The 17,735-nt window shown below is 50.8% G+C and overlaps 1 protein-coding gene across 2 annotated transcripts in view; it reads right to left on the reverse strand.

The window, feature by feature from the left end:
- PTK2B (protein tyrosine kinase 2 beta) overlaps window positions 1-17,735 on the reverse strand; it is a gene marked incomplete at its 5' end in the record, with an annotated part of 60,640 nt that overhangs the window by 3,739 nt on the left and 39,166 nt on the right. The window contains 14 exons of one of the 2 annotated variants that reach the window (XM_080796647.1): window positions 123-169; window positions 1,598-1,622; window positions 1,997-2,032; window positions 2,241-2,387; window positions 7,183-7,308; window positions 8,577-8,642; window positions 9,906-10,014; window positions 12,681-12,885; window positions 13,708-13,797; window positions 13,992-14,092; window positions 15,726-15,841; window positions 16,106-16,206; window positions 16,451-16,535; window positions 17,557-17,654. In XM_080796647.1, the coding sequence (XP_080652773.1) occupies window positions 123-169; window positions 1,598-1,622; window positions 1,997-2,032; window positions 2,241-2,387; window positions 7,183-7,308; window positions 8,577-8,642; window positions 9,906-10,014; window positions 12,681-12,885; window positions 13,708-13,797; window positions 13,992-14,092; window positions 15,726-15,841; window positions 16,106-16,206; window positions 16,451-16,535; window positions 17,557-17,654 (1,352 nt within the window). The remainder of the gene's footprint in view (window positions 1-122; window positions 170-1,597; window positions 1,623-1,996; window positions 2,033-2,240; window positions 2,388-7,182; window positions 7,309-8,576; window positions 8,643-9,905; window positions 10,015-12,680; window positions 12,886-13,707; window positions 13,798-13,991; window positions 14,093-15,725; window positions 15,842-16,105; window positions 16,207-16,450; window positions 16,536-17,556; window positions 17,655-17,735) is intronic. The other variant, XM_080796648.1, reaches the window with a different exon arrangement.

Raw genomic sequence — 17,735 nt, forward strand, 5'->3', positions numbered from 1 at the left:
GTAATGTGGGTGCTGGACTGGATTATTTCTGAGGGCCTCTGAAATCTTCACAGCCCCTGGCCTTGTGTCTTGGGGAGCCCTGGTTCAAAGTCATTATCAGCTTCGGCCCCGCCAACACATACCTGCGCGCCCAGCCGTGGTGGCTTCTGTGGGGGGCCCGTGAACTCCGCTGCAAGGGGGAGGGAGAGTGAGTGTGGTGGGGAGGTCTGGGCACCCTGGCCCTTCCCTTCCTGCCAGTTGATAACCAAGCCAACCCCCTCTCCTAAGCTACCAGGAGACCCAGGGAAACTAAGGTTGGAGGTGTTTCCGGAAAATAACCTTTGGGCTCCCTGGCCCCCCACAGTTAAGCACTGCCATGCATCTGATAGACAGTAAAAAGCCACAGTTGCAGTGGAGATGGGATGATTACAGGAGGTGCTCCAGCTTCTGCAGGGTTCATAGTGGCCCCCAAGCACACACTCTGGCCTTGACATCCTGGGGAAGGAACTTCACCGGTGCCAGAGCAGCTAAGGGGGCTGATGGTCCACTTGGAGCATCTGGGGGTCCAGGAAGTGAAACAGCAGAGGATCCACACTATTCACTCCACATTTTGAAAAGCAAAGGCACGTGCAAGCCCTGTGGAGTTGCTGGAAGACTGAGCGGTAATGGAAGCTGGAAGACTGGTTCTACTTTCTAACCTTCTGCCACCAGACAGCCGTGTGACCTGGGGCAGCTCACTTAACACTCCCTGGCCCACCCTTTTCATCTGTTAAATAGCAGGGTTCGCTCAGAAGGGACCCTGGAACCAGATGGCCTGGGCCTCTAATCACAGCTCTGTTCTTTACTAGCTATGTGACTTTGGATTAGTTACTTGACCTTTCTGTGCCTTAGTTTCACGTCCTTTGTAAAATGGACATGATTCATTGTATCTACCCGATCAAGTTGCTGTGAGGTTGGAGCTGACATTTGCAAGCAACTTGGGCCCATGCTTGTCTAGTGTTCAGTTTCCTGTGACTGTTGTCACTGTCACTGGTCGCTGTCCTTGTCATCACTGTCATCATCCCCATCGCCCACACCATCAGCTGCACCCTCCCTACAGGGAGGGTGGTGAGCCTGGCTCACCGCTGGCTTTTCCTGCTCCCCTTTAGCAGCAGTTTCTGGAAAGGCCCTGTGGTCTCAACTGCCCCTGCCTGCCCTCTCTCCCCCATCCCCTGGGCGTAGGGAAGACAGGCACCAGCTGTGAGAGGCGGGTGGAGCTACTGTCCCCCACAGACAGCCTTCGACAGAGGGAGGAGGGACAGGAAGGAAGAGCCACCAAGGTCTCCAAAGGCAAGAGGAGATAGATACACTGAGGCAAGTGCTGCGGACCGGCAAGGGGGAGAGATGAAAGAGACAGGCGGAGGGAGGGAGAGGGCGGGGGTGGCAGGCGGAGCAGAGGGTAGCTATCCTTTCCCAAAAGGGCCCTCCCTGCACCCTCTGAACTGGAACAGGCAGAGTTTCTGAAAACGGCTAACAGACGCTGCGGCCTCTGCCGTGGGCAATGAGCGAGCATGCGTGGTGGCTCCGCACGAGAGGTCAAGGGGAAGCTCCCGCCAAAAGGGAGGGCACAGACACTTACTGTAGCCGGCCTCCTTCTCTGGGGTCTGGAAGGCAGGAAAGAGAACTTGTCACCAGCCCGCCTCTGGAGGCACCCCGCTCCCCACCCTGACCTGTTCCCCACACCCTCAGCTGCGCACTCGGAGGTCAGGGGGCCAGGGGGCCGGTGGGGCACCCCCGTCTCAGAGCCTGAAGGGCCCTGTGGCAGAGGGGGCATGTGCTATGGCTGGAGATCCAGTGGGAGCTCTGGAACCAGGAGCGGAGCTTTGTGGAGCTCAAAGTAAAGGGAGAAGTCGAGCTCCCGGGGGAGAGGCAAAAAGGGAAGGAATGGGCAGGCAGGGGGCCCGGCGCTGGGGTCCCACTGTCTCCAATGTCTTCCCAGGCCTTGACTTTAAGGCAGAGGTCTTTCCCGATGACTCACCAGCGGGGACTTGTCATTCATGTACACCATGGGGTCCTGCAGGGGAGGAAATCGAAGCAAATGACTTAGGATTCCAGAACTGAAAACTTTAAGGATGCACGGAGAGCATTCCCTCTCATCAGCTGGGGACACAAGAGGACGCAGTGGTGTGGACCTCTCTTCCGTTCAAGCACTTTTACCACACGGTGCTGGGCAGCGCTGCAGAGTGGGGTCCCCTCGCACCCAACAGCTCAGGGCTGCTCACCAAGGACTTCTCCTCCTGCCTCAGCCACTGGTAATCTTCCACCATCTGCTTCTGCTGCTTGTCCAGGATCTGCCGCATCTTGAGCCTCTCGGCCTCCCACAGCTGCTGGGCCTCCTCTCGGCTGCTGGGTCGGATGAAGTCCTCCTCCTGAGAGGACCGTGGGGAGAGAGGAGAGGACATGATGAGTCCAGGGCCCAGACCCGGGTGGGCATTCCTCCAAAGAGGATGGGGAGCCATGGGCCTCGGCCTCCATGGGCTGCTTGGTTTCTCTCGAGGTTTGTTCCAAAATCCGCAGCCCTGTACGCAGACGGTTACAGGGTCCCCCAGCCCTGAGCACGTGGCCATACCACAGTGTCGTGTCAAACCCGGGAGCACAGCATTGAACATGCATCGTATTTAAGCCATTCCAAGATCTGCTCCTATGATTTCATTTTCAAATTCCTGTCCTAACAGTATTTTCTCAGTTGGCACGTCATGGTTATGGTCACTTCATACATTTAAAAACGCAAAGCCGGCCCCCTGGAAAGCCTGGGGTGCTTATCCTCACCGGAACCCCGTGGCAGGGGGTCTGGGAGCATTGAGGAGCGCGGTGCTCCCTCTAGCCTCCTGGTGTGCCATCCCGCAGAGCTGTCCACGGGGGGACGGGACGCAGGCTGAGGGAAGGGGCGACAGCATCCACCCATGTGATGGAGCCTTTTTATGAAAACGTACTCTTTATTAAGCTAGTAGGAGCTTCGGTGATTGAACCAAAGGCTAAAAGAAATGCATAAGCTAAGAGCAGAGTGAAGAATGAAATTTAAAGCCATATGGATCTATAGATGTGCAGTATACACTCGCCTTCCCTAGCTTTATTTAACTTAACCCTCCTTTTAACTCATTTGAAGGGCTCTGGAGCTATAGTTTCCTCTGGGGGTTCTGAAACAGAAGGTGTTACATGTTTTCTTACTCCTCCCCTTCAGTCTTCCCCAGAGTTCATTTATATCAGTATCTGCTCGTCCCTTCAAACTCTGGCTTTTTTTTTTTTCCTGCCGCACACGATCACCTTGGCCTCCTGGACTCAAGTGTGCTGTTGCCATTCTTTAGATGGCATAAAGCCCTGGGTGACCTTTGTCAGGGGCAGGACCCTTCTGGGACATCCAGACCAGCAGCCTCTTCAGATCCTTGCTTTTAAAATGGGCATTTTACATACAAGTCACTAGCACAGAATGCTAAAAATTATTCTCTCTCTACTTTAGCAAGCCATAATCTCTGCCAAGCCTCTAAAAAAGATTTTCTCCACCAAACCCTTTAAAACACACTTGACTATAACAACACCGTTCCAAATTAGTTATATTGGGCTGTTTTGCCTAGTGCTCACTGAGCTTCAATCACGGCTCTCAATTTCTAACAATACACCCCGCCCCACCCCCCCAAGTTAGATTTCTTGCTGAAATATTCTTTGTTACTCTGTTCAACACCTACTTCTTAGCAGCTACCATGTGGCAGGCATAGGGCTGGATGCTGGGAGGGCAGTGATGACAAAATATGCAATGTCCCTGTTCTCATGGGGTGAAGTAAGCAACAGTTAGACCAGGTTTCTCAGCCTTAACACCATGACCATGTGGGGCCTGATCATTCTGTATTGGGGGAGATTTCCTGTAAATTGTAGGATACTCAGCAGCAGGTCCACAGAGGCTTTTAGTATCTCCTCAGTCGTAACAAAATGCCTCCAGACTTCAGCAAACGTCATCTTGGAGGCAAGATCTTCTCAGCTGAAGGCTACTGAGTTAGATCTTATTTAAAAAAAAAATAAGTTGCAGGACATAAGAGTCTTTTACAACCATAGAATTTATAGAACAAGATATATTTCCCAGAGGCTGATGCTCCAAAATGAGGGTATTTGAGGGTTATAAATATCTGCTGCTGAATGTCGAAAACCTCCAAACACAATGGTACGGCTACCCTGGGCTACTGACAAATAGTGACACACAAGAACTAAGTGTCAAATATTCTGAATACTAGGCCAGACTGAAAAGATAAAACACTGGTAGAAGAAGTTATTAGACTCAAGAAAACACTGACATGGGGCGCCTGGGTGGCGCAGTCATTAAGCATCTGCCTTCGGCTCAGGTCCTGGCCCCAGGGTCCTGGGATCGAGCTCCGCATTGGGCTCTTTACTCAACAGGAAGCCTGCTACTCCCTCTCTCACTACCCCCTGCTTGTGTTCCCTCTCTCACTATCTCTCTCTCTCTCTCTCTGTCGAATAAATAAATAAATAAATAAATAAAGTCTTTAAAAAAGAAAAGAAAAGAAAACACTGTATTGTTTTGTAAGTGTTAAAGGACAATTCCCGCTACTCAACTGTCTAGGATGCCCCAGGCCCAATCACCATCTCACCAAATATTTTAACATGTATTGGGTGGGGAATGTTTTCCTACGTCTTACAATTTCATAATAAAACTCAAGGAGAAATTAAGATTTTAGAAAATTGATCACTTTAGGGCTTACTTGTCTACAAGGTACCTCAGATATTCTTATCAGGCAATGGATACTTAGATTGTCGGTCACTTTAAAAAGGAATCAACTTTCTGTGTGTGGCGTCTTAAAATGACTCTCACAAGCTGTGACTCTTTCCATAATTTGAGTATCCCGCTCCCATCTTGCCAGCTCTGTTTCCACCTCCAAATGCATCCTGCTAGCCAAACAGCTCCTACACTTGCCCTGTGGTTTCCCGTCACTCAGTCTTGGCTCCTACTAATGCCTCTGCCTCTTTTATCCCCTATACCCCAGTTTCTTCCTGTCCAAATCTTCCCCATCGTTTGAGGCTCTGCTGAAAAAACAGAAGCTAGAAAGAGCTATTCTCTCTGAACTCCCATTGCACCTTTGCATTACCTCTGTGTGCCACTCACAGCTCTACGGCTTGCACTACAGGTGAGTGTGCACCTGCCCTTTTCCTTCTAGCTGCCTGAAGCTCGCTGAAAGCAGAACCTCATTGTTCTCTCTTCAGCACCTAGGACAGTGCCCAGAAAAGCGTTCCTGCACAAGGTCGTTCACGGAATTTTTTTATTATTATTATTATTTAAGATTTTATTTATTTATTTGACAGATAGAGATCACAAGTAGGCAGAGAGGCAGGCAGAGAGTGAGAGGGAAGCAGGCTCCCCATTGAGCAGAGAGCCCGATGCGGGGCTCGATCCCAGGACCCCGAGATCATGACTTGAGCTGAAGGCAGAGGCTTTAACCCTCTGAGCTACCCAGGCGCCCCACAGATTTTTATTATTATTTTAAACCTCAGTTGTGAGGTCTTCAAGAGGGAGATTGCTGCCATCCTGACTCTTGTGTGGAATGCCAGATTCCCAGATGAGTCAGGCAAGAGAGTCAGTCAGTAGAAAAATTGTTTTTGTGGGGAAACCATTTCTGATTTTTGTTAAATGCCTTCAGATGCTTTGTAGGAAGCCTATTATACCTTTCCTCAGCATTTTACCTGAAAGAGGTTTTCTCAGTCTTACTGATGTACATCATAGAATGGATTTTATATTTTTTACCTTTTTTGTTTACTTAAAGAAACATTCATTATATTCTTTTAGGCAGACCTTCCTTATGACAAGTACTTCTAAATCCCTGACACAAAAGATCCTTTTTTCCTGCTGCACAGTATGTCTTTATGGAACTGAACAAAGTCTTATGGCGAAGCAGGGATTAGACAAAGGCAGTGCCACCCTGGAAATGTGCAAAATTGCTTTTTTCTAAAAGGACACATTTTAAAGCAAAACTCACTAAAACTCAATTACGAACAGAGTCAAGGACAGGAAGGTGGAGGAAGTGCACGTTGCCTAAATTATAGTGCGTACTTCAAAATGCGGTTTTATTATTGTTAAGTATATGTTAAGATATAAATTGGTTAAATTAATTTGAAAGAGGAAAATGAGTTAGGTTAGGGGAAATTTTAGCCCACAATAGATCTCACTGCCTAGAATTCTAAGTTACCTTACGCATTTCAAAATTTTGGTAAATTAAAAATAATGGTACAGAATATATCAACACAACTTTCCCATATTTTTCAAATCTATTATAATAAACATGGAGTTTTTCCAAAAGCTTTTAGAGTCCTGTATACTGAGCCTGAAATATCATGCATATATACTAGAGTTAGTATATTAGAGTGTTATATATATATATATATATATATATATATATCACACACATTTAGAGTTAGAACTAAAATAATGCTTTTGATTTGTTTTGGCACATATCAAGACTCAGTTTAGTAAAGTATATCAGATATTCATGCCGGATGACCACCGCTCCACTGAAAGAGAAGATGGATGCTGAGAAGTGACAAGTGGGTATCTTCTTTTACAAGAAAAGCTGCCTTTTTTCCCCCCATAAAACTTGATAATGAGAAGCTGGTCCATGAAGTACTCAGGGCCTCACTGGCAGTTACACAAAGACATGACTGGGAAGAGTGGCTTAGCCCCACACTAGCCCCAAAGCTCCTTCCCACACAACATCAGCTTTTACGATAGCAGCAGGAGTCCAGTCACAAGGAAACCTTTCCTTTGACTGTGGAGACATTTAGCAACCGAAACAATCAGGCAGGAAGGGCAGAACTGGGCAGAGCCTCCAGGATCTTTTATTCTCTGGCACCATCAAGCTTGGATGCCCTCTGCCCACAAGCTGCCACACTACTCCCCCAGGGCTCAGGAAACATAGCACCAAAGTATGGACAGGGCAGGTCCAGGTCCAACCAGTGTCCTTGGGAGCACAGCCTGACGTGGCCCCCAACTTCCAATGCGTTTGCAAAGGAGAGGAAGCTACAGAGCCTCCTGGTGGGCTGATTGGTGTATTAAAGCATGAAGGGCCCCTCCTGAGATGGAGGATGTGGGGTTCCTGGTGTCCCAGACACCTCCCTCCAGCAGCCTCCTGAGTTCGGGCTAGGACCCAGCATGCAGAGCCCTCTTACCCGCATGCTGTGGCGCTTGAAGACATTGTGCCGGTGGAGAGGTGGGGTGTGCAGCGAGTTTACGGGAGATGGATACTCCATAGGGCTGGTGAGCGTAGGTGAGCTGGCACACAGACCCTCAGGGACCTATTCAGGAGAAGCAAAGAAGCACCAGCACAGGGACAAGACAAGAAGGTGGACAATTAGCTGCCACAAACATGAGCACAGAGAAACAATAATGGCACCACTGGAGACGTCACACTTGCTCTTCAGGAGCTCACAAAAAATGTGATGTGGGTGTTTCATTGGTCTTGTTTGGGAGACATGGCAGAGAGACACACATGACTCTTGGCTGGGAGTCAGAGCAGCCCCTCTGGGGGCCTGTGGGTCCTGTGGTCTCTCATTCATCTGACAGCCATCCAGATGAAGCTCTGCACACAATGGGGTCCACATACATTACTGACCCACTGAGTCCATGTCTCCTCCATCAGGACTCTTCAGAAAGGAGTTCCATTTCATAAGCATCTTGCAAACTGACAGATATGATTAGCCCACAGAAATGTGTGTGTGTTTGTATTTAATCACTGTTTTAAACATCACAGAAAGGTATGATTCTTCTTAGGAATATTGCTTCTATCTTCTGCATTAAGGTTTTCTTCTTCACACACACAAGGATTTAGCTCTTAGTTCTTGGTTAGCCTTATTTTGGTACTGGAGCATTTCCTTGAGAAATATACAACCATGGAACACCACCTTTCAGTAAGGAGTACCAGATGAACAGACATTGTGTCTGTTGGTTGAGATGCTCCATTGTTGAACACTGACTCTGAGCTGAGGGTTGTAAGGGAAAAGAGATGGGCCTTGGCTCCCTATGACTGAGACACAGGACAGAGACACAAGACAGAGATGTTCTCAGATAGGGACCAACATCTTGGGAAGATCCCATGGTTGGTAACGATGGAGGCACAAGGAAAGCTCTGATGGAAACTTGTTTTCAGCTTCTGGCCATCTGGGTCCTGCCTAAAGTCTCCATGGGGAGCAGCTCCATTCTCTGGAGAACATCAACTACCCCCAACTGTCTGAAATTCCTTCTCAGAAAGCTCTGCTCTGGGTAGGGGGCCAGGAAGGCCTTTGGCACAGAGAAGTAGCTATAGGCAGGCACACGGAGCAACAAACACTATGGACAGATGGACTGAGCTTAAGGTGAGTCTTAGCTGAGGACAGCCTGGTAGAATTACATTTTGATTCTTTTGCTCTCTGGGCACTCTGAGTTCAAATTCTCATGTAGGTACCAAGAATGAGTCAATGCAGGCCATCTCCATAACCCAAGCAGGTCATTGCTAGTCCTCAAAGGCACAAGAATGGAAATTCAGGAAGGTCTGAGATGAGGACCAGCCCTCTGGTCACATGTTTACCTGGAACTGCAGCTTGGGAGCCAGAAGGTTGGTTTGTGGAGGGGATCTGTACTTGGGCCGGCTGGGCTGGAGAGAAAACACAGAGGTGAGTCAGGCCATGCCTCTCTCCTTGAGTGAGCATAGCTCACCAAGGGGAATCCTGGGTTGGACACAGGTCAGGCTTATTCAGAATGAGGGAGAGATGAGAGGCAAAGTGATCATTGAAATCATTTGCACTCACTTACTGAGCATCCATTATATGCTGGGTGATGAGAAGGTACAAGAAGCCAGTCTCTCTGGCTTCCTGGGGGACATCACCAATGGAGGGGTTTACTGATCTTTGGTGTGTAACCTCCTTAGATATGGGAACACCTGTCAAATCAGCTGTCAAGAGCCACATACTTCCAGAGGTAACGAGTCACCCAGGCTCAGGCACGTGTAGAGGCTTCGTGGAGGAGGTGAAAACTGAGGTGGACCCTGACTGAGGAAGGATCAGGGCATGTCAAACAATGAGGGACAGTGAGAAAAGGCCTTGGAGCAGATAGGAATTTGTTATGGACTGTCTGTGAACCCCCGCCTCCCAGATTTGTATGTTGAAGCCCCAACCCTTAGTGTGATGGCATATGGAGGTAGGACCTTTGCCAGATAATTAGGGTTAGATGAGGTCATGAGGCTGGGGCCCTCATGATGGGATTAGTGTCCTTATAAGAAGAGATGCCAGAGCTCTTGATCTCTCTGCTCTGCTAAGACACAGTTGGAAGGTGGCCATCTGCAAGCCACGAAGAGAGTCCTCCCAGACAATGAACCTGCCAGCACCTTGATCTTGGACTTCCCAGCCTCCACACTCAGTCTACGGGATTTTGTTATGGCAGTCTGAGCTGCCTGATATGGATATGGTCCCACCCAACTAATGGCATGGTAGCAGAGCACTGGATTCTGAGTCCAGAGATGCCAGGGAGGGTGTGGACGTAGAGGCTGGACATAAGGGATTGTGGGACACTCCCCATTCATGTGCCCTCGGGGACATCTAATTTGTTCATGAAAAACACCAGAAAGAAAAGTGTTCCAGATCCTCAAGGGAAGAGTTTTCAGGGTGATTCCCTGCCCTAGCTGCCCTCTGAGGGGTCTGCTCTCTTGGGGCCTCAAATCACACCTGCCAGGGCACCCACTTGATGGGGTCTGAATTTAGTGCTGAAGGACAGTTGGGTTGAGGGCCAAGAGGACCACAGGAACACATCCTGCCTATGCTGGAGGAAGAGGGAGGAGTTCCACAGTCAGGCCGGGAGGGGGCCACATGGAGGCCGAGCTCTGCTTGATTCATAGGATCCTTGAGACCAGGGGTTGGCTTACCTTGGGTGGGGGTTCCTGGTAGGCTGTGGGCTCCAAGATTTTGGGAGGTCGGTAGCGAGCATTCCTCTCCTGCTCTATGGCGATGTCCTTCTCCATCTGATAAATGTCACTGCCAAGGAGTCAGGTCAGGAACAAAGTTAAAGATGCTCCTGGAGCCTCTTTTCTGTACTCCTTCCTCTGAAGCCTGGAGAGGCCCAAAGAAGGACCGCTGGGTCCCATTTCTGTCTCCTCGGAAGAGTGGCTGGGGAGATCCCCCTGAGAAGGCTAAAAGATGGACCCTGAGGCTGCTTCCCCAACAATGAAGTTGGGAGAATAACAGGAATGGATCTATGGTGGGGAAAAAGTCCTTGGAGAGTCAGTCCTACAGGGTAGTGTAAGTGTGTCCCCTGTCACCTCCCCATGCATCTTGCCTTCCTGTGCCTGCTATTGGCACCACCCCCCTATGGAGATATCTGAAATCCCAGCCAACTTCATGACCAAGGCCTGTGTTCTGCATCTCCTATTTTTCATTAAACCACCCACCAACACATTCCTCGTGTGTACTAATGAGTAATGGTTGTGGATTCAACTCCCAGGTTAGCTATGTACATGCTTCTTGCCTTTCTTATTCAATCCAGTGCTTCCCACCTTGGCAATCAGACCCTAGAGGACTCTGGAATGATCACAGGGGGTCCCTGAATTCACTTGTTCATAGTCTATATTTATTGTATTCACATGTATTCATTGTCTGTGGACCAAGTATTTTATGCTACCAAACATACGATATTTGTATTGGATTTTCAAGTGTACATGAATTACACTGTACATCATGTAAAAAAGTCATTATGTAGCTTGATACATTTTGCCAATCAATAAATTCTGAAAAGGTAACTATTGTCACAGGGAGGAATTTTCAAAGTTTGATATTAAAAGGGACCTTCTTACGCCTACATGATTAGGAAATACTCATCAAATCCTGTCTTAGCTCTAATGGAGGACTGCCAGGCTGTAGCTTAAGGGGGATATCCTGGGCTCCTTGGGGGTCTTTGGATATCTTTACAATTACACAGAAAGCCTGCTCCTAACTCCATCCTTGGTGGGGGCCGGCCTGGTTCCTCTAATGGGGCATCTTTCTTAGCCCACAGACAAGCACCTGTCACAAGTCCCCGTGGTTCTTAAACCCCTCGAATGAATTAAGGTCCCCCTCTTCCCCTTATCACCCCAGAGCTTTGGCCCTTTCAAACTACATCTTTCAAATACTTTTCCTGGAACCCTTTGGCTTCTCAAATTTCCCATACGAAGGACCAAAGATGAGACTAGAGTTAATGGGGGCCAACAAAGGGATAGACAGGAACACAGAGGTCTTCTAAGCTGGAAGCCTTGCAGACTGTGTTGGAACCCTAGCTCCACAAGCACATTCAGTATCATTCTCGCTGCTCCAGCGTGGCCAGTTCCAGCTTGCCCCTTGGGGTACCTCCCCACAAAGCCGTTGCCAGGGACTCTTTTCTTTCTCTAAAAAATTGCCAACACATTGACTGCAAGTGTTTAAAGTCAGTGTTTTTAACATTAAATAAGCACTCGATTCCCTAATACAGGGGTCAGCAAACTATTGCCCCCAGGCCAAATCCTGTTTAAATAGCCCCCTGCCTATTTTTATGTGCCTCCAAACTAAGAGTATTTTTTACATTTTTTTAACGATTGAAGAAAATGAAAAGAAGAAATTTCATGACATGCGAACATTATATAAAATTCAAATTCTGTTGCCCCAAATAGTCCTAAATAGTCCTACTGAAACCCAGCAACACACACATTGGTTGATGCATTGTCTATGGATGTGTCTTAACTTGTAACAGCAGAGTTGAGTCGTTTTAACAAGAGACCATATATGGCTTGCATAGCCCCAAATATTTACTAGCGGCCCTTTACAGAAAAAGTTTGTTGATCCCTGCCCTAAAGGAGGCCAAAAGAAAGTCAGACCACCCGAGGAGGAGCTGTTGGCACGCAAGCCACCAAGGAAACAGGGGGACTGTCTAAAATGTGATCTGACAGCACCCTTCACCAGGAGAGAACAATGGCTCTTGGATGAAACATCAGAACTTCAGGCTGCCAATGTTTCATTCAGAAGGGAGAGGTGACTCCCGGGTCGCTGTCTTAATGGTCAAACATCAATCACCCCTTCCCTGCTATCTGGGAGGAAGGATCAAAGAAAGGCAGAGAGGCTCAAGGGCCCTGCTGGGAATTCGGGTCCCATGCCCGAGCTGGCCCTCCTGTAAGGCACACCCTCAATCTCTGTGCAAAGAGCACAGGCACATCAGTGAAAGTCTGCTTTAGACTTTGGCCTCAAACCTGAAAAATATTTCTGGAGTGCATACTAGGAGCAACACCTCGAGCTCCGGGTTGACAGATACCCAGATGGTGAGGCTTACGCAGGCTCGCTGTCTGTGTGTTCTTATGTGACAGTGAGCTTGGTTTCAATCCCCTGTCCTCTGACTGAGCCGCTGAGCCTCTGTGACATGCAGGGTACCGTGCTTCTGCTGGGAGGACCAGCCAATTCCACTGGGACACATGGCTCCGTGTTGGTCAGAGGGGAAGTCCCGGTGCAAGGCCCATCCCCCCACCTCGTCACAGCCACAGCTCTGAGCCTGAATTCTCCCATCGCTATGGTGGCCATGAAGACACCAACTGCATCCCTTTCAGGGACATATGCTTGTTGTAAGCCCCTAAGAGCAGTGGGAGAGGAGACTTGCTGCCTGGGGTCCTGGCACCGGCAGCCCCCCACCCCTGCTCCATGGTCACCTGAGGTTGCACACGAGCTCAGTGAAGCGGGGCCGCTCACTGGGGTCGTAGTCCCAACAGCGAGTCATGAGGGTGTAGAGGATAGGTGGGCAGAGGTCGGGCTTGGGCAGCCGGTCCCCCTTCTCAAGCACCCCGATGACGTCCTTGTTCTCCAGCCAGAAGAAGGGCTGCTTGCCAAAGCTCAGGATCTCCCACATGCAGACAGCTGAGGGCAGGAAGAAAGGGCTCAGGACCCGCACTGGGGAGGACACCTGCCTGGAGACGCCAGCCCACCCTCCCCGGTGAAAACCCTGCCAGGGACCTCTCGAGTTCTCCAGCCTTCACCCCTCCCATCCCTAGGGACTTGCCCACTTCGGGGGGGGGGTGGTCCACCGAGGGACCCATCACCTGCATCTGTAAGTGAATGGAGGTTCCCCTCCCTAGACCCCTTCCACATGGAGCTGTTAGGTTTTGTGCGATGAGAAGGAGGGGGCTGTCAAAGGCATGTTGTTGGGACCACCAGTGCCTTCCCTCAAGAGGGGGTGAAGACCATGGGAAAGCTGGGGTTTGAAGCCTAGCACCAACAGCTTGCTGCCTACATAAGCCCCTGGCCTGCCTGAGCCTCAGTGTCCTTATCTGGAAAATGGACATAATAATAATGAGTTTTTATTGGGCTGGCTGTGGAGAACTGAGGGGTGTAATCTACATGGCTGTGTGCTCTATAAGGGGCTGTCCATCTATCACCTGTCATCTATTCCTATGCCTCCTTCTCAGAACCATCCTCAGAGTTTGATCCCCTCTAGGGCGGGGGACCCCATGTCAGTCCCCGGGACTGGTTGCTGGAGTGCATGCCCCCCTCAGGAACCTTTGCTAGGAAGATTAACCAATACTGCCCAGGCAGGCCCTTAGCCCATGTTGTCCCCAACTCACCACCAGCCCCCCTACTTCTGGGACTGCTCAGTGGCTAGAGAAAAACAGAACCCTTGCCACCGAGGGGTGGGTTCCGGAATCAGAACCCTTTCCAATGCTCTCGGGAAACTCCACTCACCAAACATCCAGACGTCACTGGCTGTCGTAAAGCGGCGGAAGTTGATGGACTCAGGGGACATCCACTTGATGGGGAGACGGGTCACAGAGGCTTTGGGTCGGCAAAGAGATTTACAGGGGTTGTTTAGCGAAGAAAGATCCAGAATTATCTAGAATTACAGCCTATTCTCCAGAGACTCTTGGCCTGGGCTTGACCAACTGTAGTGTTTTCTTCTTTCTTTGTGGGGGTGGGCTGAGGCTGCAGCGACCCCTCCAGGGACAAGTCCTCGGCTGAACATCCCTCACCTTTGTAATACTCCTCATCCTCAATGTACCGGGAAAGGCCAAAGTCCCCCAGCTTCACACACTCAGTGGAGGCCACCAGGATGTTTCGGACGGCGATGTCCCTGGGAGAGAGATGCGAAGGTTCAGAATGTTTTGTTCTGACAGACAAATGGACAGAGAAATGAAGGAGAAGAGTGCTGGCCAGGGCCCCAGGAGGCTGGGCTGGTCGTCCAGGTCCCCCTGCCCCAGGCCCTCAGCCACCTCCTCCCACCTCCCTGGGGAGCTCTATCTCCCATCACCCCTTCTCCAATGTGAAGCCAACTTCAGGTTCCCAGGACTCGCTCCACATGCTTGTCCTGTGGGCTGTATCCTCTCCTCTGCCAGGCATGCTGTCACCCCGCTGATTCTTCAAGGGACAGCCCCAACAACTTTCCCAGTCACTATTCTCGCCTGCTTCTGCAACTCCACTGGACTGTAGGCTTCTGTCATGGCCAATTGCAACAGCTCCCAGAAACTTTCCAGGGGGCACTAGGATGGTCAGGATCACACAAATACTTTACACACTCTGCCTTGTGACATGAGAGACCCTCAGACCCCCACAAAGAGAAGACGGGAGCACAGAGAGCTGAAGGAGATTGTCCGGTAGGTTCCCCAGGGGTGGGGGCAGGGGTTGGGGTCAACCCAGGCAGCCTAAATCCAGAGCTGAGCTCTCACCCCTCTCTGGGGAAGTGCTCACGGACTCAGTTTACCTCATGTTCCTGGCATCATTTCTAACCCCAGGTTCGTCAGCTCGCTTCTCACAGGCAGGTTCCATTCCCTATCATTTGTCTTTATTACTGAAAAAGCTGACTTCAGAGCGAGGCAACTTTACCCAAACAAACAAGGGAAACAGATTATCCAACCACCTTCCCCTCACGTTTATATCTCGGATTTTACCCCGATGCTAGAAGTAAGCTCCATAAGGAAAGGGAGTTTGGGTCTGTTTTGACTACGACTTGATCCCAGAGCCGAGGACAGCACTTGGAAACACAGGATAGAAGTTCCAGATGTGCTGAATGAGTGACTGGAACGAATGAATGAACATTTATATCCCCACCCACGGCTTTGCTAATATCGCCCACAAGCCCACATATCCCACGTCCCTGGTGCTGGATGGAAGCATTCACCTGTCACCCTGATATTCTGGGAGCACCCCTTTGTCTCCTCCAGGGGATCCCATCCCTTGTGGCTGGAACCCTCTTTCAGGGAATGGGAACGGGGCCAGGTGGAGAAGGGGCCCACTCCACAGCCAGGGGGAAGAGAGGACTTGAGAGTTCAGGGGTGCTGGGGACCAGTGAGGGGCCAGCTGCTCAGGCTGGGAAGGGCCCAGCCCCCAGGATGTGCCCGGCGTGCCCCAGTCTAGTCCCCCTGCCTGGGCTGTGTGCCACCAAATGTGTGAGCCTGAGGAGAGCCAGGTCCGTGCAAGTAGGGGAGCAATTTCCCAGACCCCACTGCGAAGCGGACTGGACAGCCCTGAGCTACAATCAGATGCCCCGCACTTTGGATTTAGTCTTAATAACAGCGCCGTGACATATGTATGGCGAGTCCACCTTTCAGATGAAGCAATGGGCTCCTAGCAGATGCTCGAGTGGTCACAGGAGCCAGGACCAATGCTAGGGTCTCAACACTCGTCTGCGCCACTCCAAAACCTGCACGACCCCAGCCTCTGCACGGTCAGGGTCAGCTCGAGGAGCCCAGCTTCCTCCCCAGCCCCACCTGTGGACACAGTTGATGCTCTCCAGGTAGGCCATGGCCTTGCAGATCTGCAGCGAGTACAGGACGAGAGTGAGCACCTTCAAGGAGTTCTTGTTTCTCTCCAGGTAGTGGCCCAGCTGCAGGAAGGGAGAAGATGCCTTCAAGACCCTGGCATGGCCCCTGCAGGCAGCTGCCAAGCCCTTCCCGGCAAATCTAGGTTGGCAAGACATTCCAGAAATTTCCCCCACGACCGATCTCGGGGTTGTTTGGGCTGAATACAGGGCGGGGGGGGGAAGCTGGGAGTTAAGGGCCCAGGCTCTGAAGGCATCCCAGCCAGACGCCCTGCTCAACCGTGGCCTAGCTGTCACCACAGGGCTCCCCTTCTGTCATCCCCAGCTCACCTCGCCGTAGGGATACAATTCCATGATGATCCATGTGGGCTCCTCTTCGATGATGCCGATCAGCTTCACGATATGCGGGTGGTCGAGATTCTTCATGATCACTGAAATTGGGGGCAAGAGGGATGTGGGCCCGAGTGGCTCTAAGGTCCAACATGGGGGAAACAGGCTGGGCTGTCCCCAGTGGGAGAAATGTGGAGGGAAACCCCTTCTCCTGATGGGGCTCCTTGCGCTGTTGGCACCCTCCCATCCAGGGTTCCAGGCCCCTCTTCCATCTCGGAGGTCTGTGTCATCCCGGGGGTCTTTTCCCACTCACAGAGGCCAGGTCCCTTCCCAGGGGACACGCACCTGCCTCACTCAGGAACTTCTCCTTGTTGTCCAGAGTGCAGTCCTTCTTACAGGTCTTTACGGCGACATTGAATTTCTCCCCTTTCTGCAACGAAAGTCTGTTCAGAGCCCCTTGGGCCAGCCCGGGGCTCAAAAGAAAGGGTCCCCTGGCTGGCATTGCCACGGTCATCCCACAGGCGTGGCTCACAGCTGAGGGAAGACAGGCAGCATCTGGGCCTCCTGGTCTCTACAAGGCACCTCCCGCCCTTTCCTCCTTCTTCCCCCCACTCTTTCTCCACTCCTCTCTGACACCTGATTTCATTGTTTTTTAAGATTTATTTATTTATTTTAGACAGAAAGAGAGAGCATGCATGAGCAGGAGGGGCAGAGGGAGAGCAAGAGAGAATCTCAAGCAGACTCCATGCTGAGTGCAGAGCCCAACACAGGGCTTGACCCCACGACCTGGAGACCAGGACCTGAGCCGAAACCAAGCGTGGGACACTTAACCAACTGCGCCACCCAGGCGCCCCCTGACTTTATTGCTTCTTGATCGGGGTATGTCAGGACCAGAAGGGACCTTTGAGACTAAAGCCTCTGGCCCTCCAGATCGGGACACTGAGGCTCAGCGCCTGTCCTCTGCCCATTGTTCGTGGACATGGTGGAGTGTGCGCAAAGGCATCCAATGAGGCGTTCTGGTCTCTTTCTCTCTTTTTATTATTGTTCTCTGTTTTTATTGTTGGCTTTTACATTTTTGCTGCCTCTTTTCTCTGGCTCTACCCTTTCTGTGGTTCCTGCCCCTACTGGGGCCTCAAAACCAGTCCCTGCCTCAGATCCCGCTCTTCCTCATCTCTGAGCTGCATTTTCTCACACTTCCCCACGTTCTTGCCCTCCAATATTCAGCCAGCCCTTCCCCAGGTCCTGCCTCCATTTTACTCCCTGGGCTTGCTAGCCTTCTGGGCAGTGACTCTTGTTTACGTCACTCACTGGGTATTTCATAAATACTGCAAATGCCAAGTAGGGGAAGAGCCACATATCATGGTGGCCGCTCCAAACCCAGAATATACAAACTCCCCTTTTGTCCTATGGAAAAGTGGGAGAGGAATTTCCATGAAGAGTTTGGAACTCACGTGATTTGTGTAGACACCTTCATAGACCTCCCCAAAAAAGCCTTCACCAAGAATCCGATTCAGGACCACGTCTCCCCGTGCGACGCCATACTGTGGACCTGGGCAGATGGAGAGAGTAGATAGTCTCAGGGCACAGAAGCCATTGCTGCCCCCGGGAATTTGGGTATTTGCATGCCCCA

This window comes from Martes martes (assembly GCF_963455335.1).
Source record: "Martes martes genome assembly, chromosome: 2".
Classification (NCBI taxonomy): Eukaryota; Metazoa; Chordata; class Mammalia; order Carnivora; family Mustelidae; genus Martes; species Martes martes.